The sequence below is a fragment of the Scyliorhinus torazame genome, chromosome 1 (assembly GCF_047496885.1).
Source record: "Scyliorhinus torazame isolate Kashiwa2021f chromosome 1, sScyTor2.1, whole genome shotgun sequence".
Lineage (NCBI taxonomy): Eukaryota > Metazoa > Chordata > Chondrichthyes > Carcharhiniformes > Scyliorhinidae > Scyliorhinus > Scyliorhinus torazame.
Genome location: NC_092707.1, coordinates 228023427 through 228048533, shown reverse-complemented (window position 1 = coordinate 228048533; position 25107 = coordinate 228023427). Strand labels below are relative to the sequence as shown.

General features: G+C 46.8%; 1 protein-coding gene and 3 non-coding genes across 9 annotated transcripts; all 4 read right to left on the bottom strand.

Moving 5' to 3' along the window:
- Positions 1-8062: 8062 nt before the first annotated feature.
- LOC140419254 (uncharacterized) lies at positions 8063-25087 on the bottom strand. 6 transcript variants are annotated; one of them, XR_011945662.1, is made up of 7 exons: positions 24975-25087; positions 23266-23467; positions 12906-12963; positions 12217-12328; positions 9634-9699; positions 9209-9266; positions 8063-8212 (listed from the first exon to the last, which is right to left on the bottom strand). XR_011945662.1 is itself a non-coding variant. In XM_072503098.1 (7 exons), exon 3 carries the CDS (start codon positions 16134-16136, stop codon positions 15195-15197), a length of 942 nt encoding a protein of 313 aa, XP_072359199.1. In that variant the 5' UTR covers positions 16137-16878; positions 23266-23467; positions 24975-25087; the 3' UTR covers positions 8063-8212; positions 9209-9266; positions 9634-9800; positions 12217-12328; positions 12906-15194. The 6 variants fall into 6 exon arrangements, 4 of the variants coding, with proteins under 4 accessions (XP_072359199.1, XP_072359181.1, XP_072359191.1 ...); XM_072503098.1 differs by having other exon boundaries at positions 9634-9800; positions 12906-16878; XM_072503080.1 differs by having other exon boundaries at positions 12906-16878.
- LOC140430754 (small nucleolar RNA SNORD50) lies at positions 9076-9142 on the bottom strand. The gene has a single exon (XR_011949532.1). It is a non-coding gene; the product is annotated as a small nucleolar RNA SNORD50 (small nucleolar RNA).
- Positions 9904-9970, bottom strand: LOC140430736 (small nucleolar RNA SNORD50). Its single transcript, XR_011949519.1, has one exon. It is a non-coding gene; the product is annotated as a small nucleolar RNA SNORD50 (small nucleolar RNA).
- Positions 12572-12638, bottom strand: LOC140430732 (small nucleolar RNA SNORD50). The gene has a single exon (XR_011949516.1). It is a non-coding gene; the product is annotated as a small nucleolar RNA SNORD50 (small nucleolar RNA).
- Positions 25088-25107: the final 20 nt, after the last annotated feature.

The following is a 25107-nucleotide window of genomic DNA, read 5'->3' as shown; positions in this document are numbered from 1 at the left end:
GAGGTGGGGAGGCTGCAGAAAGATTTAGACAGTTTAGGAGAGTGGTCCAAGAAATGGCTGATGAAATTTAACGTGGGCAAGTGCGAGGTCTTGCACCTTGGAAAAAAGAATAGAGGCGTGGACTATTTTCTAAACGGTGACAAAATTCATAATGCTGAAGTGCAAAGGGACTTGGGAGTCCTAGTCCAGGATTCTCTAAAGGTAAACTTGTAGGTTGAGTCCGTAATTAAGAAAGCAAATGCAATGTTGTCATTCATCTCAAGAGGCTTGGAATATAAAAGCAGGGATGTACTTCTGAAGCTTTATAAAGCATTAGTTAGGCCCCATTTAGAATACTGTGAGCAATTTTGGGCCCCACACCTCAGGAAGGACATACTGGCACTGGAGCGGGTCCAGCGGAGATTCACACGGATGATCCCAGGAATGGTAGGCCTAACATACGATGAACGTCTGAGGATCCTGGGATTATATTCATTGGAGTTTAGGAGGTTGAGGGGAGATCTAATAGAAACTTACAAGATAATGAATGGCTTATAGGGTGGACGTAGGGAAGTTGTTTCCATTAGCAGGGGAGACTAGGACCCGGGGGCACAGCCTTAGAATAAAAGGGAGTCACTTTAGAACAGAGATGAGAAGAAATTTCTTCAGCCAGAGAGTGGTGGGTCTGTGGAATTCATTGCCACAGGGGGCGGTGGAGGCCGGGACGTTGAGTGTCTTTAAGACAGAAGTTGATAAATTCTTGATTTCTCGAGGAATTAAGGGCTATGGAGAGAGAGCGGGTAAATGGAGTTGAAATCAGCCATGATTGAATGGTGGAGTGGACTCGATGGGCCGAATGGCCTACTTCCGCTCCTATGTCTTACGGTCTTATAGTGGAGTGGTGCAACGACAACAGGGGAGCAACGACAATAGGGGTGCAACCCCTGGTTCCAACTCCATCTACAATTTGTTGACGATACAACTATAGTGGGTTGGATCTCGAATAACGACGAGTCAGAATACAGGCGGGAGGTAGAGAGCCTAGTGGAGTGGTGCAGTGACAACAATCTATCCCTCAATGCCAGCAAAACTAAAGAGCTGGTAATTGACTTCAGGAAGCAAAGTACTGTACATACCCCTGTCTGCATCAACGGGGCCGAGGTGGAGATGGTTAGTAGTTTCAAATTCCATGGGGTGCATATCTCCAAAAATCTGTCCTGGTCCAGCCACGTCGCGCTATCACCAAGAAAGCACAACAGTGCCTATATTTCCCCAGGAAACTAAGGAAATTTGGCATGTCCACCAGGAAGGCGGAGGTGCAGTGGAGGAAGGCCCAGGGGGTGGTCTACGAGTATGGGGAAAAGGCAAGCCGGATGCTGGCGCATCAGCTTCGGAAGCGGGACGCAGCTAGGGAGATCGGGGGAGTTAAGGACAGGGGAGGGAGCGTGGTGGGCATCAATGGGGTCTTCAGGGACTTCTACGAGGAAGTGAACCGATCCGAGCCCCCACGGGAGGAGGGAGGGATGGGCCGTTTCCTGGACCAATTGAGGTTTCCAAAAGTGGAAGAGGGACTGGTAGCGGGACCCCAATTGGGCTGGAGGAGCTGATCAAAGGGATAGGAAGGATGCAGGCGGGGAAGGCACCGGGGCCGAACGGTTTCCCGGTCGAGTTTTATAAAAAATATATGGACCTGTTGGGCCCGCTGTTAGTTAGGGCCTTTAATGAGGCAAAGGAGGTGGGGGGGGGGGCTTTACCCCCAACGATGTCCCGGGCACTGATCTCCTTGATCCTGAAGCGGGACAAGGATCCCCTGCAGTGTGGGTCTTACAGACCGATTTCCTTGCTAAATGTACATGCCAAGGTGCAGGCGAAGGTCTTAGCCATGAGGATTGAGGATTGTGTGCCGCAGGTCATCCATGAAGACCAGACGGGGTTTGTGAAGGGGAGACCGTTGAACGCGAATGTGCGGAGGCTTTTGAACGTTACCATGATGCCGGCGAGGGAGGGGGAGATAGTGGTGGCGATGGACGCTGAGAAAGCCTTCGATAGGGTAGAGTGGGGGTACCTGTGGGAGGTGCTGAAGAGGTTTGGGGAGGGGTTTGTCAGGTGGGTTAGGCTGTTGTATGAGGTCCCGATGGCGAGTGTGGCCACAAATAGGAGGTCAGAGTACTTTCAGTTGCACCGAGGGACGAGACAGGGGTGTCCCCTGTCCCCCCTGCTCTTCGCACTGGTGATTGAACCCCTGGCTATGGCACTGAGAGTTGAGGAACTGGAGGGGGTTGGTGCAGGGTGGGGAGGAGCATAGGGTGTCGCTTTATGCGGACGACCTGCTGCTGTATGTGGCGGACCCGGTGGGAGGAATGCCACAGGTAATTAAGATCCTTAGGGAATTCGGGGACTTTTCAGGGTACAAGCTCAATATGGGGAAGAGGGAGCTGTTCGTAGTTCAGCTAGGGGACCAGGAGAGGGGGATTGGCGAGCTCCCACTAAAAAGGGCGGAGAGGAGCTTCAGATATTTGGGGGTCCAGGTGGCCAGAAGCTGAGGGGGCCCTGCATAGGCTTAACTTTACAAGACTGGTGGAGCAAATGGAGTTCAAGAGGTGGGACGTGTTGCTGCTGTCCTTGGCGGGTAGGGTGCAGTCAATCAAAATGACGGTGCTCCCAAGGTTTTTGTTCCTGTTCCAGTGCCTCCCCGTGTTTATCCCGAAGGCTTTTTTCAGGCGGGTTAACAGGAGTATAATGGGGTTTGTGTGGGCGCGAGGGACTCAGAGCGTGAGAAGGGTGTTCCTGGAGCGGAGTAGAGATGGGGGTGCTGGCGCTGCCCAACCTCTGTGGGTACTGCTGGGCCGCCAATGCGACGATGGTGCGCAAGTGGGTGATGGAGGGGGCTGCATGGAAGAGGCTGGAGACGGCATCCTGTGTGGGTACGAATCTGGGGGCGCTGGCAACAGCGCCACTGCCGTTCCCTCCAAGGAGGTATACCACAAGCCTGTTCGTGATGGCAGCACTCAAAATTTGGGGGCAGTGGAGGTGGCATAGGGGGGAAGTTGGGGCCTCGACGTGGACTCCATTGCCACACAGTACAGGACAGGGTGCTCTCGGGGGGGTGGGTGGGAGTGGGGAAGATCACGGAAACTTACCAGGTGATGCAGGAGGAGGAGGAGGCCTCGGTGGTGGAGTTGAAAGGTAAGTGGGAGGAGGAGTTGGGAGAGGAGATCGAAGAGGGGACGTGGGCAGATGCCCTAGGGAGGGTGAATTCTTCCTCTTCGTGCACGAGGCTCAGCCTCATACAGTTTAAGGTGCTGCACAGGGCACATATGACCGGGACAAGAATGAGCCGGTTCTTTGGGGGTGAGGACAGGTGTGTTAGGTGCTCAGGGAGCCCAGCAAATTACACCCATATGTTCTGGGCATGCCCAGCGCTGGAGGAATTTTGGAAGGGCGTAGCAAGGACAGTGTCGAGTGTGGAAGGATTCAGGGTCAGACCGGGCTGGGGGCTCGCAATATTTGGGGTGGCAGAGGAGCTGGGAGTGCAGGAGGTGAGAGGCCGGAATTCTGGCCTTTGCGTCCCTGGTAGCCCGGCGAAGGATTCTCCTTCAGTGGAAAGATGCGAGGCCCCCAAGCGTGGAATCCTGGATCAGCGATATGGCAGGATCCATTAAATTGGAGGGCGAAATTCTCCTTGAGGGTCGGTACAAGGGTTCTTTAGGCGGTGGCAACCGTTCTTAGACTTTCTGGCAGAACGATAGACATCGGTCAATGGCAGCAGCAGCTCGGGGGGGGGGGGGGGGGGTTATTTTATTTTTCTTTGTTATTTACACTGGAGGGTCTGAGTGGGTGTATACACCTGTTGTGTTAAGTCGGGGTGCAAATGTTAATTTATTATTTATGTACAGGGGGGGGGGGGGGGGGGGGTTGCTTTTTTACATTGTGTTTTGTACTTAACCCTGTTGGGTTTTTTTCGTTCTCATTTTGTTATTGATATTTTATGAAAACCTTTCATAAAAATTATTTTTATTAAAAAAAGTTATTTCTGGGGGAAAGGCAATTATGATGCGATGAGGCAAGACTGAGGATGCATCGGATGGAGGGGAAAACTGCAGGGGATGGGCACAATGGAAATGTGGAGCTTGTTCAAGGAACAGGTACTGCGTGTCCTTGATAAGTATGTACCTGTCAGGCAGGGAGGACCGTGGTTTACTAAAGCAGTCGAAACACTTGCCAAGAGGAAGGAGACTTATGTAAAGATGAGACATGAAGGTTCAGTTAGGGCGCTCGAGAGTTACAAGTTAGTTAGGAAGGACCTAAAGAGAGAGCTAAGAAGAGCCAGGAGGGGACACGAGAAGTCTTTGGCAGGTAGGATCAAGGATAACCCTAAAGCTCTCTATAGATATTTACAAGATATGTCAGGAATAAAAGAATGATTAGGGTAAGAGTAGGGCCAGTCAAGGACAGTAGTGGGAAGTTGTGCATGGAGAGATAGGAGAGGTGCTAAATGAATATTTTTCATCAGTATTCACAGGAAAAAGACAATGTTGTCTAGGAGAATACTGAGATTCAGGCTACTAGACTGCGCAGCGTCTAGGGCAGCGAATATTGCGGTGGTCAGGAAGAGTGGGTGGAAGCGGTCTCATAGACATGAGTAAAGACACTGTTAACGGCACCTCTGCTGTTCTTACCCGCCAGCCACTCCACAAGCAGTGGCAGCCCTGTGGGTGTGGGGACAGTGGAGGCAGCATCTGGGGTTGGAGGGGGAGTCAGTGTGGGCACCAATATGTGGTAATCACCGGTTCACTCCAGGGGTGCTGGATGGGGGGTTCTGGAAGTGGGCAGGGCAGCGATCAAGAAATTTGGAGATCTTTTCATTAATGAGGGTTTCCCGAGCTTGGGGGAGGTCGAGTTGCCAGGTTGGAATGGGTTCCAGTATCTGCAAGTGAGGGATTTTGTGTGGAGGTAGGTTCCGAGCTTCCCGCACCTGGTGGCTACAGAAGGTGATGTCAAGAACAGGAGAGGGGAAGCTTTCAGATCGACGGGAAACTGATGGAGTGGGAGGGAGCCCCGCTAGGAGAGGTGAGGAGAAAGTGGGAAGAGTTGGGGTCCGGATTATGAGAGGAGGCCCTGAGGAGAGTCAAATGCATCCTCGGTGTGTGCCAGGCTCAGCCTGGTACAATTTAAGGTGGTCCAGTGAGCACACATGACAGTGGCCTGGATGAGATTCTTCAAGGGAGTGGAGGATAGGTGTGGGCGCTGTGTGGGGGTCCTACAAACCATGCCCATGTTTTGAGCATATCCGAGGCTGAGGGACTTCTGGCAGGTTTGCTGACATCGCGTCACAAGTTTTAAAGGCGAGGTTGGTGCTGATCTTTGGTGTGTTGGAAGAGTCAGGAGCCCAGGGTGGTGAGAGGAGCTGATGTCCTGGCCTTTGCCTCCCTGGTGGTCTGGAGACAAATCTTACTAGGTTGGAGGGACTTGGAACCCCGAAAGTCGGGGGAATGGGTTAGTGACATGGCAAGGTTTCTGAGACTCGAGGAAGTTGAATTCACCTCAAGGGGATCACTGCAGGGGTTTGCCCAGAGGTGGCACTTGAGAAATATTGGCTGTCAGGGGGTGGAAAGGGAGGCATAAGCTAGTAAGGGCAGGAGATCCAATGGAAAGGGGGCTGGTCCTGTTTGTGCAACACTATGCTGGCTGGGGTTTGTTAGCAGGGGAGGCAGGGGGCATTGGTTATGCTGTTTTGCTTGTTGAAACCAGTTTAAAATTATAAATGCCTCAATAAAATATTTTGTAGACACTAAGTGATTCAGCCTCCACAGCCTTGTGGCAATGAGTTGCAGATTCACCACTCTGGCTGACAATTTATTGGTTTCAAAGGATCATCCCTTCAGTCTGAGGCTGTGCCCTCAGGTTCTAGTTCCTCCTACAAGTGGTAACATCTTCTCCACGTTCATTCTATCTCGGCCCCTCAGTATTCTGCAAGTTTCAATGAGTTTCTCCCTCTTATCCTTCTAAGCTTCATCGCATACAGACCCAGAGTCCTCAAATTATCCTTTTGACCTGAGGCATTGTGCTTTTAGCAGAATTCCCTCCCCACTAATTTGACCAAGAGACCCGACTGAAAGCACATAATTATGCACTCCTGGAACTTGCTGGTAAAATGTCATCCCATTGTGATTTCAGACATGGCATGGAAAGAGCTGATGCACTAATCAATTTTTATTTAATCTTTTACTTAACTTGTGACCCAGGGCCTTGGCTCTTTAAGGCAGCAGTACTAACCACTGCTCCATGTATTCTCATGGGTTGGTTTAGCACACTGGGTTAAATAGCTGGCTTTTAAAGCAGACTAGCAGCACGGTCTAATTCCCTTACCAGCCTTCCCGAACAGGTGGCAGAACGTGGCGACTAGGGGCTTTTCACAGTAACTTCATTGAAGCCTACTTGTGACAACAAGTGATTTTCATTTCATTGGCAATATAATGATGCAAAACATATTGTAAACAAATCTACCCTGTAAGCTGGTCCAGCTTTTAAAAGTCTGGGATGACACTGTTCCACTTGTCTCAAGTCAACCTTTGCTCAGATCTAATCTCACAGCTCTATCCGGATCATTCTACAATCAGTGTAGAATGATCAGGAATGAATAGGGCAGCAGGGTAGCATGGTGGATAGCACAATTGCTTCACAGCGCCAGGTTCGATTCCGGCTTGGGTTACTGTCTGTGCGGAACCTGCACATCCTCCCAGTGTGCGCGCGTGGGTTCCCTCCGGGTGCTCCGGTTTCCTCCCAGTCCAAAGATGTGCAGGTTCGGTGGATTGGCCATGCTAAATTGCCCTTAGTGTTGGGTGGGTTTACTGGGTTATGGGGATTGGGGAGGTGTTGACCTTGGGAAGGTCGCTCTTTCCAAGAGCCAGTGCAGACTCAATGGGCCGAATGGAAGTCAGTCTATCACTTCGGTTTTTTTTTTTTTTTTTTTGCTCGATTGCGCTATTTAGGTAGAGGAACACAGGAGCAGACCATTAAGCCTACACTGCCACTTCAATAAAAGCAAGTTACTGTGGACGCTGGAATCTGAAATGAAAGAGAAATTTAGAGTCTGATGACTCTAAATAATGAATTGGGTACTCTAAATGTATAAAAATAAACTAAGACAGCAAATTAGGAACATAAAAACAGATTGCAAGAGATTTTACAAATCTATAGGGAAATATTAAGGCTCCTTCAGGATGGCAATAAATATTAGAAGCACAAGGGACCACAATCCAAAGGATTCTAAAAACAGTGAATGTTCTGGCAATAATTATCTCAAATTCCCCAAGTCTCAGCACATTAGCCTGGGTGAAAAGTAAGCTGTGAAGATGGTAGATGATTCATGCTTGGAGGTTATTAGCTTGGTTTTACATGTTCTGCTTTTTGTAAAAATGAAACCTGTCAATGTTTGCATTGATGAACTTGGGGTGCCCACTAAGAACTTAAGCAGGCACAAAGCAGTAGCCTGCTGATCTTTTTCAAGGGAATAAGAGTGCAAGAATAAGGTTATGACAATGGTACAGAGCTTTTCTGAGACCACATGAAGCACTGTTAGTCTGCAATTTCCATATTCAAGAATGAGGCAGTACAGCAAAGGTTCACTAAATTGGTCGCAGTGATGAGGACCATTTCCCACTTATCTACAACGAAATCACATTCTACAATGTTTGTCATCTCAATAACCAAATCCCCCAATGTGTCATCCAATCACTGAACAGTACAGATCCCTCTGAAATATTAGAAGCAGAAGGGACCAAAATCCAAAACCAGGGACTGGTTTAGCACAGGGCTAAAATCGCTGGATTTGAAAGCTGACCAAGGCAGGCCAGCAGCACAGTTCAATTCCTGTACCAGCCTCCCTATACAGGTGCCAGAATGTGGTGACTAGGAGCATTCACAGTAACTTCATTCGAAGCCTACTTGTGACAATAAACAATTGTAATTTTCATTCCATATCACTTCCTGCCAGCCTGCACAAGCAAAATGTAATACAACCGTTATTTTAACTGTAGCCGAAAGCTCAACCCAACCAAAGGTGGGTATAAAATTGAAACAGTTCATTTTTAACCCTTTTATTAATTTTGTAAACAGGCTACATGGTGTCATCCAAGAACATGACTAGGGCAGCAAGTTGTAACTGCACATCTTTGCAGGGATGTCTTCAGAACATCTGCAAAATCAGATACCTTCAGAACATAGATGACACCTGCAAAATAAAACACAAGGGAACTTGAAAATATAGAAGTTACAGCTTTAACAATTTACAGCAAGGACTTGCACAGCACTGCTAGCATTATATGGCATCCAAGTAAGCCTCAAACCCCATCAAATCAGCTTTTGAAACCATTCAAGATCCACATGGAATGTGAACATCACACATTTACTGCTCATTCCCAAATGCCCTCAATTGGGACAGTTTCAATTCATCTTGTGTAGGTAGACCCACAATGTCATTCCAAGATTTGGACTAGCAACATGAAGGAAAGCAAGTTCAATGGGGCAGCACGGTGGTTAGCACTGCTGTCTCACAGCTCTGGAGTACCCAGTGTCTGTGTAGGTCTCACCCTCACAACCCAAAGATGTGCAGGTTAGGCGGATTGCCCAATCTGCCAGGGGAAAAAACCTGGCTACTCTAAAACTTGCGACTTTGCCCTGGATGGTGGCAGAAGTGGTCAGTGCTGCTGCCTCATCGTGTAGCGACTCCCAGTGGACAGCTCCTCCCTGAATGCCATACTATAAAATGCTCCTTGATTAAGGGCAGCAACTCATCTCAGTCTCCTAATGGGAATGTCGAGACCTGGATGAATGCTCCAGGAAAACAAGCTCAGAATGTAGTTGAAAGTCTAGGAATACACCCGGAGTAAAAACCCAGCTCGTAATGATAATGAAACTACCAGTTTTGCTGTCTGGCCCACAGGACTCAAGACCCACAGCAAGTGGCCAACACTTAACTGCCTTCAGAAATGGTCTACATTTCAGTTGTATTGAATGGTTTAAAAATGTGATGGGATTTATGCAGACTATAAATGCCAGACAGTAACAAACCATTAAACAAAATAAAAAGGTCTAATCTCAGCAGTCAGATCCGTTGTAAGTTTAATCAGGTGTCAGATTTGGGATAGTGACATCACTGATTAGACCATTTTGGGAAGCAACAGAATAATTTCCTTCAACTACAAGAAGTATTAAATGTTGCACTTACCCATGGTAGAATACATCCCTTGATCTGTGATAGAACTCTTCCATCTGTTACCTCAGCACTGTGGAAAATAATGAAAACATGTACAGATTACAATACAAATCAAGTGACTTTGATCATTCAACAAGTGGCTGCACATGGGTCATAGCAGTGTTAAAACGTTGGGGGATTTACAATTAAGCATTTCAATTGTTACTTTCAGCTACTGCAGTATCAGATTTGGTCAATTGAGCATCTCCATAGCCAAATTATGCAGCATCACCAGATTGTCACATTTCCAAAGATCACCCTACACATCTGGAAGGCACGAATGCCATAACAGTACCATTGTCAATGAGAACTTCAGCTTTGGAAACACCCAACAGTCAAAAGGGGCAAGTTTTGCCAAGAACAAGATTGGGTGCAGCAAAAACAGTAAAACCATTTACCTGCAGCCATCGCTAAACCGAGATCAAACTTCTGGAGGGCAATCCATCATGTAGAGCCAACTGCACCTTCAGATACAAGAGGGGCAGAACACATTCAGACCATTTTGCAACAGATTACATTTAAGTCAGACATAAGTGCTGGAAACATCAGCAGGATCTGGCAACACCTGTCGTGAGAAATAGAAAATTTCAGAACAACCTTCCATTTTCTCCTGCAATGTTAGTTTCTCTACAGATGCATTACCGTATTTTACTAAGCCAGTTGGTCAAATCTCAGTAGTCAGATCCGTATTTTATCATCAGAACTTCAGGTTCGGGATATTTTTCATCATTGATAAGACCAAGAGACAAGGGAAAACAAGCTAAACAAGCATGCACAAAATTCTAGCTGTACCACAAAACCATTTCCCACCAAGGTACATCTAACTTGCATTTCATTAAAAACATTGTACACAAGCGTCAAAGGAATGTAAGACAGGCCAAGGACACCAGAGGCACTGTGGCGGAGTGTACCAAGAACTCTGGACTAACCAGAATTACATCAGTTTAAGAAATTAGTCAACACACTCCAGTGCCTGTTCGGGTACACTGAGGGAGAATTCACGTAACAAGCGCGTCTTTGGGAAACCAGAGCGCCCAGAGGAAATCCACGCAGGGGGCACCTTCACCAAAGGGGATGAAAATCACAATAGAATCAGCACGGAGTCTGCACCAACCCACTGAAGTGCACACCACCCTGCAAACCGCCACCTAAACTTTGGACACGATGGGACAATTTAACATCCCTGGCACTTTTTTTTGTAAAGCATGATCAATCCACACATCTTTGGACTATGAGGAAACCCAGACAGTTAGATGGGTTACAAATGCTGCCCAAACCAAAAGTATCAATATCCCACGCAACACTTAACAGCACAATTAAGTGTCGTATTGTGCATTAGCTGAGGCTAATAAAAATCTCCTTCCCCACCCCCTCCCAATAACAGGACAGCTTGCAATTACACCCACCTACCACTGGACATCCTGTGGTAACCTTTAGAACATAGAACAATACAGCGCAGTACAGGCCCTTCGGCCCACAATGTTGCACTGAAACAAAAGCCATCTAACCTACACTATGCCATTATCATCCATATGTTTATCCAATAAACTTTTAAATGCCCTCAATGTTGGCGAGTTCACTACTGTAGCAGGTAGGGCATTCCACGGCCTCACTACTCTTTGCGTAAAGAACCTTTACAGCTACTTTGCACAGAAACATCCATGAGTCACCAAATCTTTATTAATGAAATTCAGCAACACGTATTGGCAAGAGCACCAGCAGGAACACTCCAACATACTTTGAAATAGTAAACAAAAAGGTATGCTCGAGGCGCTGATGGGGCCGGAGCCTTCCCCCGACCCCGGAGTTGGATGGGGCACATAGAGCCCCCGAAAGGAAGCCCAGGACGGGCAACCGACCGAGGGCCTTGGTGGTCCGCTTTCACCGGCTTGCTGACAGGGAACGTGTGGTGCGATGGGCCAAGGCAGAGAGGAGCAGCAGACGGGAGAATTGAGGTGCTCATCTACCAGGACTTGGGAACGGAGCTGGCCAAGAAGCATGCAGGATTCATCAGGGTAAAGGCAGCCCTCTACAAAAAGGTGGTGAGGTTTGGAATGCTGTATCCTCAAAAGCTTTGGGTTACGTTTGAGGAACTCCACTACTACTTTGAGACACCAGAACAGGTTTGGACTTTTATTAAAGAAAAGCTGGACTTGAACTCACGGGCACTTAGCTTTCTCAGTGCTGTACAGTGACAGCGATCTGTTAACCTAATTTGCTGACTAGGTGTGGACATCTATTAAAAGCTGGACTTGAACTAAAGGACTCTGGGCTCTGAGCTTGTGTGGCAGCGGTTCGTTAAATTTTCCTGTCCTGTAATGTTCTATCCAAGATTGTTTTCTGCCGCGACAGAGAGCAGGGGCTGGAGGGTGCATTGTGTAGGGTGTTCTTGGGGGATAGCATCGGGGTGGGGTAGAGAGAGGGGCCCTGCACTTGGTATCTTTTGGCAGGAGATCAGGGCCTCGGAGAGGGGGATGGGCTGGTTAGGGGACTTGAAAGGGCACGGTGAGATACAATCAGGTTAATGGCGTGTGGGGGAGGGCTTGAGCGCTCGGGTGGTAGACAGACAGGCACCAGCATAGGTCAGGGGGCCCCAGGAACTGTAGGTGGAGGGGGGCTGGGAGAGGGCAGCTGAGGAGAGCAGAGAAGACTTAAATGGGCAAGGGGATTGTCAAGGGATCCCCAGGGTAGAAGGTCACTTGCAGACTCTCAGGGAAGAGCGCAGGAAACTGACAGCAGCAGCACCTGAGGGGGGGAGAGCCACGTTAGTTTAGTTGAACACGTGGGTCAGGGCAAACAGAGCTGACAGGGAAAGTGCTTTATTGACATGTTTATTCTTTCCCACTGTTTGTTTTCACTATGTTAAGGCTCTTTGCATTGGGCCGGTTTTCTCTGGAAATGTAACAAATTTGTTTTAAATAAAAAATGTCAAGAAAAAGAAATGGTAAACAAGGCATTGTGGCCTCCATTTAACAGCTTACCTGAAAGACAGCATCTGTAGCATTGGCACACTCCCATGGTATTTGCACAGTTGTCAGTCTTATCCATAATGCTCAAGAGACACCACAACCCAGTGCCCCATCATAGCCACAGCTGACAGGGAAAGGAAAATTCCAACAATTAGATGGTGAAAAACACAATACAAGATCAAACTAAAGCCACGGGGGGGGGGGGGGGGCAAAAAGTCTAATATCTTCCACATGCCTACATCAGCAGGATCTGGCAACACCTGTCGTGAGAAATAGAACTAACATTTCAGAACAACCTTCCATTTTCTCCTGCAATGTTAGTTTCTCTACAGACGCATTACCGTATTTTACTAAGCCAGTTGGTCAAATCTCAGTAGTCAGATCCGTATTTTATCATCAGAACTTCAGGTTCGGGATATTTTTCATCATTGATAAGACCAAGAGACAAGGGAAAACAAACTAAACAAGCATGCACAAAATTCTAGCTGTACCACAAAACCATTTCCCACCAAGGTACATCTAATTTGCATTTCATTAAAAACATTGTACACAAGCGTCAAAGGAATGTAAGACAGGCCAAGGACACTAGAGGCACTGTGGCCGAGTGCACAAAGAACTCTGGACTAACCAGAATTACATCAGTTTAAGAAATTAGTCGACACACTCCAGTGCGTGTTCGGGTACACTGAGGGAGAACTCACCTAACAAACACATCTTTGGGAAACCAGAGCGCCCAGAGGAAATCCACGCAGGGGGCACCTTCACCAAAGGGATGAAAATCACAATAGAATCAGCACTGAGTCTGCACCAACCCACTGAAGTGCACACCACCCTGCAAACCGCCACCTAAACTTTGGACACGATGGGACAATTTAACATCCCTGGCACTTTTTGTAAAGCATGATCAATCCACACATCTTTGGACTATGAGGAAACCCACAGACACAGGGAGAGCTTGCAAACTCCATAGTCACCCAAGGCTGGAATTAGGTGTATTGGCTACACGAAATTGGCCATAAAGTGTCCAAACGGTTAGATGGGTTACTCGGCGACAGGAATAGGGCGGCAGCATGGGCTTAAGTAGGGTGCTCTTTCCAAGAGCTGAAAGGTCTCCTTCTGCACTGTGGATACTCTGATTCTATGAATTGAACCCAGATCCCAGTATCATCCACTGCACCCAAGGTTTTCACAAGTTGGTTGAGATAGGACTGTGTCCAAATACAGGATTCACCTGAGGAAGGAGCAGTGCTCTGAAAACTAGTGTTTGAAACAAACCTGTTGGACTTTAACCTGGTGTTCTTACTGTCCAAATACAGGAGCAGCAACAGTTTAAAAGATGCAGACAAACAGGCACAAAGAATTACAAAATCATATGCTGGAGCAGGAGCTTTACATGCATCCTAGATGATCATCATCAAAAACAGTTTAACTGGACAACATTTTATTTACACTGATCCTGTACAGATGGCTGGAGCATGTGCCAACAAATTACTAGTGTCGTGGTTCCCCAGGACGACAATTCGTTCACACCGATTAAAACAGAGAGTCTGAGCAGCAATCTTCCCAGCAGTAGACTTTATTCACCTAGCACAAGAGAATAAAGTCGGGATGTCCGGAACAATCCGACAAGCCCTCAGGCTTACAGTCTTTTTATGTACATTTCAGCTCCATATCTCAAGATTCTTATCTTTCTTATCTTACTTTACAGCCCGACCTTGCTTTGGCCACCATTGTTTTTAGTTGACTCTTTATCTGTCTTATTCAAGATTGGTCGCTTCCTGTTTCCTCTCTTTGTTTCTTAAACCATGGTGGTTATAACTCTTGCCCTTATCTAAACTTCTGTTTGTGCAATAATCGTGGTTTAGCTGACTTAGGCCGAATGTGTGGAAACACCTGCTCACTTTATTCTCTCTTTTTTATTATGGTCAACTATTAAATCGAACCACTGAGCAGTATTCATTGTTCCCCCAAGTGACTATTGTTTGCATTCGTTAATTACTGACTGCTATACTACTTTTCTGGGTCTTCTGCTTTGATCATATAAACTATACTTGATTACATTAGGTCATCTATTCTATGTTTGATTACGTTAGGTCACACGAGGTTACTCTAGGTTACATTAGGTCACATAGGTTACATACCCATTTCACTACTCACCTAAATCTGCTTTATCATTTCACTAAAACCTATGATTCTGAATTCCATACCTAGCTCATACAATATCCAGTACAAATTTCCCAACATGTCCCCCCTTTGAGGCTATTTCCTAGCCTCATCTCGATTACCAAGCTCAAATAATCCCCTCGCTTGATCCCATTTGCATTTTTATTTTAATCACTCTTTGCAGGCGATGTGGAGGAGCCGAATACTTTGGTCAGGGATCAATGCCCCTATTCTAACTTTAGCATAATGTGTCTATCCAGGTTCTGATTCTTGGGTTGCTCCCCCAGATTGCCTGCTCCTGACAGTCATCAGCCAAAAACCTTCCCACCCTTGTCGAGGGAAGGGAAAAAGACTGATTCCTGTGTACAGACTAAGTTCTCTTGGTCCCCCGCGGATTTCAGCAAGGTGCTTATCGTTGTCACCAGACGATCTTCCACTATCGTAGTTAGTTTACAGAGTGACGAGTTTCAACTTCGACCAAGGTCATGGTAAATTCACTCAGCGGGGGCGGCTCGAAGTTTCCCCATTCCTCTGTTTTTCCTTTTGAGCGAGAATTGCGTATCACCCGAGTCACCATCTGCCGTGCTGCCACCCTGGTAAGGAAGGATCTCAGGACGGGTAGAAAGCAACAAAATATTAATCCCAGAATGATTATTGATGTGATTGCTACAGCTCCAGCCTTGGCAAACCATGCCCCCCATCTTCCGAACATTCTATCCAGCCAACTCCATACCCCCTGTCCAAACCCAGCATTTTCTTTCATTTCTTTCGCAAGATTCTTTAACTTATTCATGGCTTGTGTAAATGACCCCTCTGGACTAGTGTTATTAGGGATAAATGTGCAACACTGATCCCCAAACATAACACACACCTCCTTTTTCTGCCAGGAGCCAATCTAATGCCTGTCGATTTTGCCACGCCATTTTGCTGGTCGCATCCAACTGCTCTCCCAAGGCCGCCAGGGCAGCATTTGAATAATTAATAAACCTCTGCTGATTATAATAGATGTAATTGATCCACTCAGTATTCTTGTTGGGTGTGATCCAAAAAAGGATGGATTCAAACCCCGCGGCTATTTCACTCCTAGCTTTGAACTCATTCGGGATGCCTCGGGGCTGTCCAATCGCGTCCATTTGTATGTTAGGGTCAAGGGTATATGCCCTCTTAATTCTTTGTGATTTAATGCCGTTTTCCACCGGCAGTATCACAGTGCTCTGGGCCAGCATAACTCGGGCACATAGTCCCTTCCAATCCAGTGGTAATCGAGCCAGCAGCCCTTTTTCCGGGCCACAAAGCCACCAGAGATCGGCCAGTTGATTTACTTGATTTTCTAATAGATAAGGAGCGGGTGGCATTCCCCCTGTCCGGGCGGGAATAGCAGGGTTGAGCAGACTACGGATGTCGGATATATCCCAAATCCTTTCACACTGTCCTGTGTGGTTTCCCAAACTACTTCCCGTGCTGCCTTCCCTCCAATAGCAATCTTGGATTTGTAAGTTGGGCTCCACCCTCCATTCCTCTGGGGCCGCGTCCATTGCCGTCTTTGGCCATATTGGACAATCGTGGGCCACATGGTAGGTGCGCTTTTTTGCCCCAGCACGCAGGATACATAGGAATTGACACCTCGGCATTTTCCCCTTACAAAGGTTATCACATGCGGATCCTGAACAGTTCATCGTCTCATACGTGTAAGTCTGATTCTTATGCGTATATGTCTGTGTGTATGTGTTATATGTACGGCAATTTTCCTTTTTCCATTTTAGCAGCATGGTCCAACAGTCTCCTGATCCCCACGGTATATCAGTTACTTGGGTGCGTGGTCTTTCTGCCGCACATATCAGTCTTTCCCATCACTGTTTTTCGTACCAGTATACTCAGCCCATTTCCACCAGATGTTTTTCTGTGCTTTCTCCCACATAGTATCTGTGCTCACTGACCGTTTACGTCTTGCTTGTCTTAATACTCCACCTTCCTGATTCTGCACCCTTATGTCCTCTGCATCCCACTTTCCTTTGTTACGGGTCAATGAAGTCCTCAAAAGGAAATAGTTTCCAAGTCCCAGGTGGGGAACGAGGCCCCCTCCCTGTTCTCACCTCCCCCGGCACCTTGACTAACAGGCCCAGGCTGGGCATTTGTATCATCAGCCAGCTCATGCACAGAACTACTTTCATCATCCTCTACTCTTTCTGTTCTACTTTGGCTCTGTTCCTCCTTCCCACGATTCTCCCCGTGTAGTTCTATCTCTTCCTCGCTGTTACTTCTATCCGCACTGCCACTGTCTTCAATCTCCCTTCTCTCCCCTACCCCTGTTATCGTTCTGGTACAATGGTTCAAGTGATACCACAGTGTACTGCCTTCTACTTGCAACGCCGTGGGAGACACTTTGGTGACTTCAAACGGTCCTTCTCGTCTCGGTTCGTTCCAACGTCTCCGGAACTTCCTGATGTATACTTGATCTCCAAGTTTGATCTGGTGTTCCGTTGCAGGGCTCTCCTCCTCCTTGGCCTTTTCCTGTTCAAATATAGTTCTATGTATAATAGTTAATTGTCGTACATACTCCCTTGCGTCCTGATCTAAACATTCCAGCGCGGGGCCCCCTGCTCCCCTGATCTTTGGCACCGGCATTACTCTTCCTGTCATCATTTCATGTGGGCTCAAATGTGTGATTCTGTTTTCCTGACTCCTGTATTGCATTAGAGCCAATGGCAGAGCATCCATCCAGTTTTTTCCTGTCTCGCTGCAAATTTTGCTTATTTTAGCCTTAAGGGTCCCGTTTGCTCTCTCCACCATTCCTTGGGATTGAGGATGATACACACATCCAAACTTCTGCTTTATTCGGAGCGCTGAGAGCGTCTCTCTCAGTGCCCTTCCTATAAAAGCAGATCCATTATCTGAACTTAATTGCATGGGTATGCCAAATCTTGGGATAATTTCTTTTGACAGGAAGTTAATCACCGTTCCAGATCCTTGATCTTTGGATGGTGTTGCTTCTATCCATCTGCTGAATCTATCAATAATCACTAGCATGTATCTTTTCCCCCTCACCACCTTTCCCATATCCACATAGTCCATGCATAGATGTTTAAATGGTCCTTCGGGAATGGGTATATGCCCTATTGGGGCAGTAATGCCCTTCCTGATATTATTCTGAGCACACACCTCACACTGACTTAGTATGTAGTCAATTGAGTTTTGCAGGTATGGTGACCAGAATCCTTCTTTCTTGATCTTTCTAGCCACCTCTCCTCTGGCACAGTGGTCCACTCCATGTGCTTCGCTGATTAGTATGGTTAGTAATGATGTGGGTGCTATGACCAATCCCTCCCCATTTCTCCATATTTTGTCATGTTGTCCCTGTATTGCTCCTCTATCTTTCCACATTGTCTTTTCAGCTACAGGGGCTTCCTCCTGTAACTGTGCCACATCGTCTAATGTGATTTGAGGCTCGATATTCCCCACACCTGGCCCTGGGTGTGGCCTTGCTATTTCTACTGGGGCTATCGTAGCCTCAATGCATCCTGACGCTTCTTTAGCTGCCTTGTCGGCTTTGGTGTTTCCCTGTGTGATGCTATCCGTTCCCTTTTTATGCGCCTGACACTTAATTATGGCTAATTCCCTTGGACCCATCATGGCCCTTATTAAAGCCCTGATTTGACCTTCGTGGTGTATTGGTCCTCCTCCACTTTTCATAAATCCCCTTTGCTTCCATATTGCCCCAAACAGGTGACAGACCCCGTGGGCAAAGGCCGAATCAGTATAAATTTCCACCGCTTCCCCGTTTGCTAACTCACATGCTCTGGTCAGTGCTTCAAGCTCCGCTAACTGGGCTGAGCATGGCTGCTCACATTCTTTTGCCTCTATTACCTCAAATGATTCCCCTCTCTGTTCAACTACTGCATAGCCAGCATGATTTCCCCTATGATCCCTATGACACGAACCATCAACGTACAACGTCCTCTTCTCTTCTGTGCTTAATCTATCTGCCTTCAAGTCTTTCCTCAGTTTCATAAACACTCTTGTCTCTTTTACACACTCATGCTCCTCTCCCTCATGTGGTAATGGCATATAGTCAGCTGGGTTGGCCCTATTACACTTCACTATCGTAATGTCCGGGAATGTGGTCAGCATTTGAAAATGATGAATTCTAGCCGGCGTCAGAACAAACTTCCCTTTTTCAATCAATTCAGCTACCTTATGGTACACATGTATGTTTATCGGATATCCCATTGTGACTGTAGCTGCCTTTTCGTACGCCCACCAAGCTGCTGCCAGGCCTTGATAGCACGGAGGATATCCCATTGCTACGTCGTCTAGCTTGGTACTGTAATATGCTACAGCCTGCCTTCGTCTACCCTTGCAATTTTCCTGCGTTAACACTGCTGTAGCAAATCCGGCTTCTGTTACTCACAAATAAGTCAAAGGGTTTGTCATAGGTCGGTAAAGCCAATGCTGGTGCCTGTGCCATCTCTTTCTTTATATTCTCAAATGCGTCTGAAGCATCTTTATCCCATCTTAGTTTGGTTCTTAATTCTTCGCACCCTGCCTCCTTCATTACCTTTCGTAGTGCCTGCGTTTTTTCCGCATAGCTTTCCACCCATTCTGAACTGAATCCTGTCATTCCCAAAAATGTCATCATTTGTCCCACCGTCTGTGGTTTCGGAACTTTTAGTACAGCTTCTATCTGCTGAGAAGCTATCCCTTTCTGCCCTGCTGATATTTCTCTTCCCAAGTACTCTACTTTTTTCTGGCACAGCTGCAGCTTTTTCCTGGATACTTTATGGCCCCCTTCTGCTAGTCTTTCCAATAGTTTTAAACTATCCTTCCTGCATTGTTCTTGTGTTTCTGTGCATAATAATAAATCATCCACATATTGTATCAGTGTTCCTTCCAACTGCACTCCTTTTAAATCTGCTCTCAACACCTGATTGAATACATGTGGGGAGTGTTTAAATCCTTGGGGCATCCTATTGTATGTGTATTGTTTCCCCTCGAACGTAAATGCAAAGAGATACTGACTTTCTTGAGCTAACGGCACACTAAAAAATGCCGAACATAGGTCTATCACAGTAAACCATCTACTTTCAGGTGGTATATTTGTCAACAAGGTGTAAGGGTTTGGAACCTCTACTGGCATATCTTCCACTACCTCATTAATTGCTCTGAGGTCATGCACCAATCTCCATTTTTCTCCGTCCGCCTTCTTTACCGGTAGCAGCGGTGTATTACACCTGCTCCGGGTTTCTTTTAATACCCCTGCTTCTATCAATCCCTTAATTGTTTCTCTAATTCCTTCAATTGCTTCTGTCTTGATTGGGTATTGCGGCCTATAAGGCCCCTGGCGTCCTGTCTTTAATCTGACTTCAACTGGATTAGCGGTTTTGACCCTCCCTACATCCGTGTCCTGTCTGGACCACAACTCCTGCGGGAGGGAGTTCAAATCCTGCTCTAAACTCTCTCTCCACTCCAGTTCCTGTTCCTCAATTTGCACTCCTATTGTTATTTGCTTTGGTTTCCCAAGCATCTTAACATCCAAAATTATTTTCATCATTTGTCCATCGCTGGACGTCCAAATATCTACATTGTCTGTCTGGACAAATTCTAAGTCTTGTGCTCTCAACACCATTGGTCCTAGGTCTTTTGATCTATATCCCGGATTCACTTTCAATGTGACATGTGGCTCCGCTCCAGATACAGAGAACCATTTGTCAACCCATTCATTCCTAACGATTGTGAGGGCCGCTCCCTCTAGTCCGATTAAAATACTTCCTGACTTTATTTCCTGTTCTCGTCCCGCCTCCCTTTCCCATTTCTCCTGTACCTCAGGTTCCTGTTTTTCATCAAATATCATTGTACTGTGTAATTCTGTTCTTGGCCATTTGGCTTGTGGTATCCAGGCGTCTATAAGTTTTCCCCAAACTTCCCATATCTGTTTTTTAACTTGTTCCTCTATATCTCCCAACCAATATACATTAACCCTTTCTTTTCCTGGTATTTCAAGTGGATACATTCCCATCAAATCAATTCCTTGTTCAGTGCATTCTAATTTCAGTCCTAGACCTAGGATTGCATCCCTTCCCAATAGATTTAAAGGAGTTTTATCACATACTAAAATAGGTACATGGGTAGTCTTATTTCCAATGGTAACAGGCACCGGCGTCGTCATTCGAGCTAATGTTACTTTCCCCGAGAACCCCACAGTTTTTACAAACTGGTTTGACAATGGTAAGTGATCCGCATATTTCGTTTGTATGCACGTACATGTGGCGCCGGTGTCTATCATCATGGGGACCTCGATCCCTCCTACTCTAACGTTAACTATAGGTTCCTGCTCTGCGGTTTCTGTTATTTGTACGTACTGTCCTACCATTTTGGGGTTCTCTGGGCCTCCCTATGGGGAACTCTGATGGTTTACCGGCCCTTGAAACATCGGGATGCTGTTCGGCGATACTTGGATCAGTTGCTGGCCTGTCTGCTGCTGGTTTTCTTCCTGCCTGTGGGAATTCCGCGGGCAATTCCTTTTTATGTGCCCTGCCTCCCCGCACCCCCAACACACACCTGAAGGGCCAGGCAATGGTCCCTGTCTCGGAGTCTGATGATTAACCTGTCCCTGTCCTCTCTGATTCTGATAGGGTGGCCTACCACCTCCCTGTCCTTTCCCATTTCTATTCCAGTCAGTCTGACTTTGCAGGGCGTATGGGTTTTGATAATTTAGGCCATAGGCTTCTGGGTTCATGGACAGTGGGAAGGCAGAAATGTTATAGGTTATGATGGGCCGGCCTCCATCTCCGCTCCCCCCTAATATTGGTGCAGGTATTTCCTCTGACTTTTGCTCCTCTTTTGCCTTTATCTTATCCTTGCTTTTGATCTCCTCCAATTGTGCCTGAAGGAGTTTACGTTGTATCTCCTTCAGCTGTTTGTCTGCATTCTTTTCATCTTTGCGATGTCTTTCTACTGCATGGGCAACATAATCCACAAACTCTCGGTAGCTTTTTGAGTCCAAGCCCACTACTTCCTCCAGTCTTGTCTTAGCTGAGACTGGCAAGCCCTCTAGGATTGCAGCCCGGAACATGGAGTTGGTCAGCGGGTCTATTAGAATGTCCCTTTCCGTGTCCCTTCTCCATCTTTTTAATTGCTTTTCCACATACACAGCTGCATTCTCCTCCTCACCCAATGGCTCTCCCCTTAGGGTTTTTACATCCATTCGGTTGGGGTATATATCCCACAGTGCCTGCCAGATGTCGTGGCGATACGGGTCCATGAGTGTCCCATCTACCTCTGGGTCATAAGCTGCGGTCGGGATGCCAGCACGCCTCATTCTATTTTTCTCTGGGTGCTTCCACATCCATGTTTTCCCCAATCTTCGTCTGTCTGCCCCTTTGTGCACTTCCCAGCATATTTCCTCTTTGCTCCTTTCTCTTTCCTTTTCCTCTCTGTTCACCCCGACTCTCTTTCCTTCTATTTTTCCCTGTGATGTCTCACTTCCACACTCGGGGGGATCATCTTCTGTTCTCCACTCATATTCTTTTCTAACATTCTTTCCTTTCCCTTCTCGTTCCTTATCCACTTTCATTACCTTCTTTGCCCATTTCAAAAGTTCTACCACATTTACTTCTTCCTCCAACTCCTTTCTCCTTTGGCTCAGCCCATCCAAATCCTGTTCTGTTTTCCTAGCCGCTTCTTCTATACCTTGTTTCTTTTCTCTCTCTCTTTGTGCCCATTCCTCCTTCGTCATCTGTTCTATGTTATATTCTCCCTCAAAATTCATTGTGCCTGATATAACTGGGTACAGTCCCGTGGAGCTCTGTTCCCCTAAGTATGGGGGCGGGGCTACGTTTGGATCTTCCAATTCTGCTTTTTCCTGAAGTTGCACTGGCATCCGCCTCCTACCTCCCCTCCATACCCTTCTTCTCTCTTTCCCCTCTCGTTCGAATAGTGCTAGTATCTCTAACTCCTTTTCTCGCTTCTCCCTTCTTTTGCTCAACCTATCCTTAATTTTATAGTTCTTTATCATTCCCTTCTGGTCCCCACACCTCTCTATGTCCCATGTGCCTTCCTCCGGCCACTGTGTATTGGTCTTACTTGTTCTTTTGGCCCATTTTTTAGAGACGTGTTCTATATCTCCCCTGAGGGCTGGGAACTTATCCCCTAGTATCTCCACTGGTGTTTTAACTTTGTGTGCCATTACTCGTCTTTTCGGACTACTGTCACAATTTTTATCACTTAATCTGTCAGAGTTAGGTATCACAGTGATTATTACTCGCTGTATTATTTTTCCGTGCTCAGTCCCCTGTTTACCTTTCTTTTGGGTTTCCCTTGCCAATATCTGTAACTCTAACCGGGGTCCCGATATCCACTTCCCCGTAGTCCCCTGTCCCGGCACTATCTTCCTCTCCCGGGCTATAGGGTAGTAGGTTTTCACTTGCTCGTCTATGTGTACAGAAACCTTGTATCGGTCGGATTCCTTTATTAATTTCTCTAGAGTTTCCAATTTTATTTCGTCTATCCAATTCCTATCGGCTATTCCTTCCCAGTTTACATACGGCCACTCATTCTTTATCTCCTCTAAGTTAGTTATATGTGTAATCTTTTTCCAATCCAGTGTTGCTTCCGTTTTTGTTATTATCCTTTTTAATCCCCTGACTTTTTCTTCTCAACCGGTTGTACCAATCTCGCCACTAGGCGGTTTTGTCAGTGTAATCTTTCCAAGTTGTTAGTTATTACCCTACCTGTGTTCCGATTCTCCCTCTTATTTCTGTCCTCCACGCCGCTACCTCAGATCAGTTTGTTCAAATTGGTCTTTTACTTCCTCTATTCTAGCTGCTAATCCCCTTCTCTGGGTTAGATTCCACTCCTGTGCTTTTGACAACAAGGATTTACATGCAATACAAATCTGCTCACCTTGCTGTCAGAATGCTGGCTTTGGGATGTCCAGCCCCGGTCGGACCTCCGCCACTCCTTCCAGATGTTTTTTCTGGGCGATCTCTCACCAACCCTGCTCGCAGCGCCAATTTTGTCGTGGTTCCCCAGGACGACAATTCGTTCACACCGATTAAAACAGAGAGTCTGAGCAGCAATCTTCCCAGCAGTAGACTTTATTTACCTAGCACAAGAGAATAAAGTCAGGATGTCCGGAACAATCCGACGAGCCCTCAGGCTTACAGTCTTTTTATGTACATTTCAGCTCCATATCTCAAGATTCTTATCTTTCTTATCTTACTTTACAGCCCGACCTTGCTTTGGCCACCATTGTTTTTAGTTGACTCTTTATCTGTCTTATTCAAGATTGGTCGCTTCCTGTTTCCTCTCTTTGTTTCTTAAACCATGGTGGTTATAACTCTTGCCCTTATCTAAACTTCTCTGTTTGTGCAATAATCGTGGTTTAGCTGACTTAGGCCGAATGTGTGGAAACACCTGCTCACTTTATTCTCTTTTTTATTATGGTCAACTATTAAATCGAACCACTGAGCAGTATTCATTGTTCCCCCAAGTGACTATTGTTTGCATTCGTTAATTACTGACTGCTATACTACTTTTCTGGGTCTTCTGCTTTGATCATATAAACTATACTTGATTACATTAGGTCATCTATTCTATGTTTGATTACGTTAGGTCACACGAGGTTACTCTAGGTTACATTAGGTCACATAGGTTACATACCCATTTCACTACTCACCTAAATCTGCTTTATCATTTCACTAAAACCTATGATTCTGAATTCCATACCTAGCTCATACAATATCCAGTACAAATTTCCCAACACTAGTTACATGGGAACAGAAGTATTTGCACAGTTGTCAGTCTAAGCCACAATGCTCAAGAGACGCCACAACCCAGTGCCCACAGCCACAGCTGACAGGGAAAGGAAAATTCCAACAATTAGATGGTGAAAAACACAATACAAGATCAAACTAAAGCATCAAGGGGGGGGGGGGGGGGGGGGCAAAAGTCTAATATCTTCCACATGCCTACATTGAAACTCATCGTCTGCTGATAGACCTGCTGATATTTTCGGCCTAGCCCACATTGAGGCTTGGTTTCATATTTGGGTTAGCACACATCTGCCCAACACAAGTTTTACGAGTCAGAACCATAAACTTTCGCATTAGACCGCCAAATAATAATCGGTATGTTACAATGGTCTGCAGAGAAAAAGGATGAGGGCCTTCCTTGTTCAATATTTTCAGCCGTATTTACTAACGCAACAATAAGTAAATCCCTCGGCACAGACCGCACCCCCCGACACAGACCGCACCCCCCGACACAGACCGCACCCCCCGACACAGACCGCACCCCCCGACACAGACCGCACCCCCCGACACAGACCGCACCCCCCGACACAGACCGCACCCCCCGACACAGACCGCACCCCCCGACACAGACCTTGCCTCTGGCCCAGTTCCGCACTCCAACCCCCAACCAAAGGTGCGAAGCCTGTGAAGGCCCCGTGTATCTCCACGTGGCGCCCATCGCGTCCATTTTAGTTTTTTGAAATACTTGTTGCAATATTACAATGACCATCCAGCGATAACACACCCAACAAACAAACGTAAATCTAGTGCCAGAAGACTACACGAAAGGGAAGAAAGCAACATGAAAAGAGCAGTTACCTCCTTCCACTAGAGCACCAGCCTCCTCCACCGCCAGCCCGAGGACAAAGAGACCGAGGAAAATGGCCGCTCACTTATATAGGCCGACTCCGCGGAGCCCGGTTTGATGTGAGCGGCACGCGCACACAAGAAG

Excerpts from the sequence above, each read along its gene's own strand:
- LOC140419254 (XM_072503098.1), bottom strand. The coding sequence starts at position 16,136 with ATGCTGCTAAAATGGAAAAAGGAAAATTGCCGTACATATAACACATAC.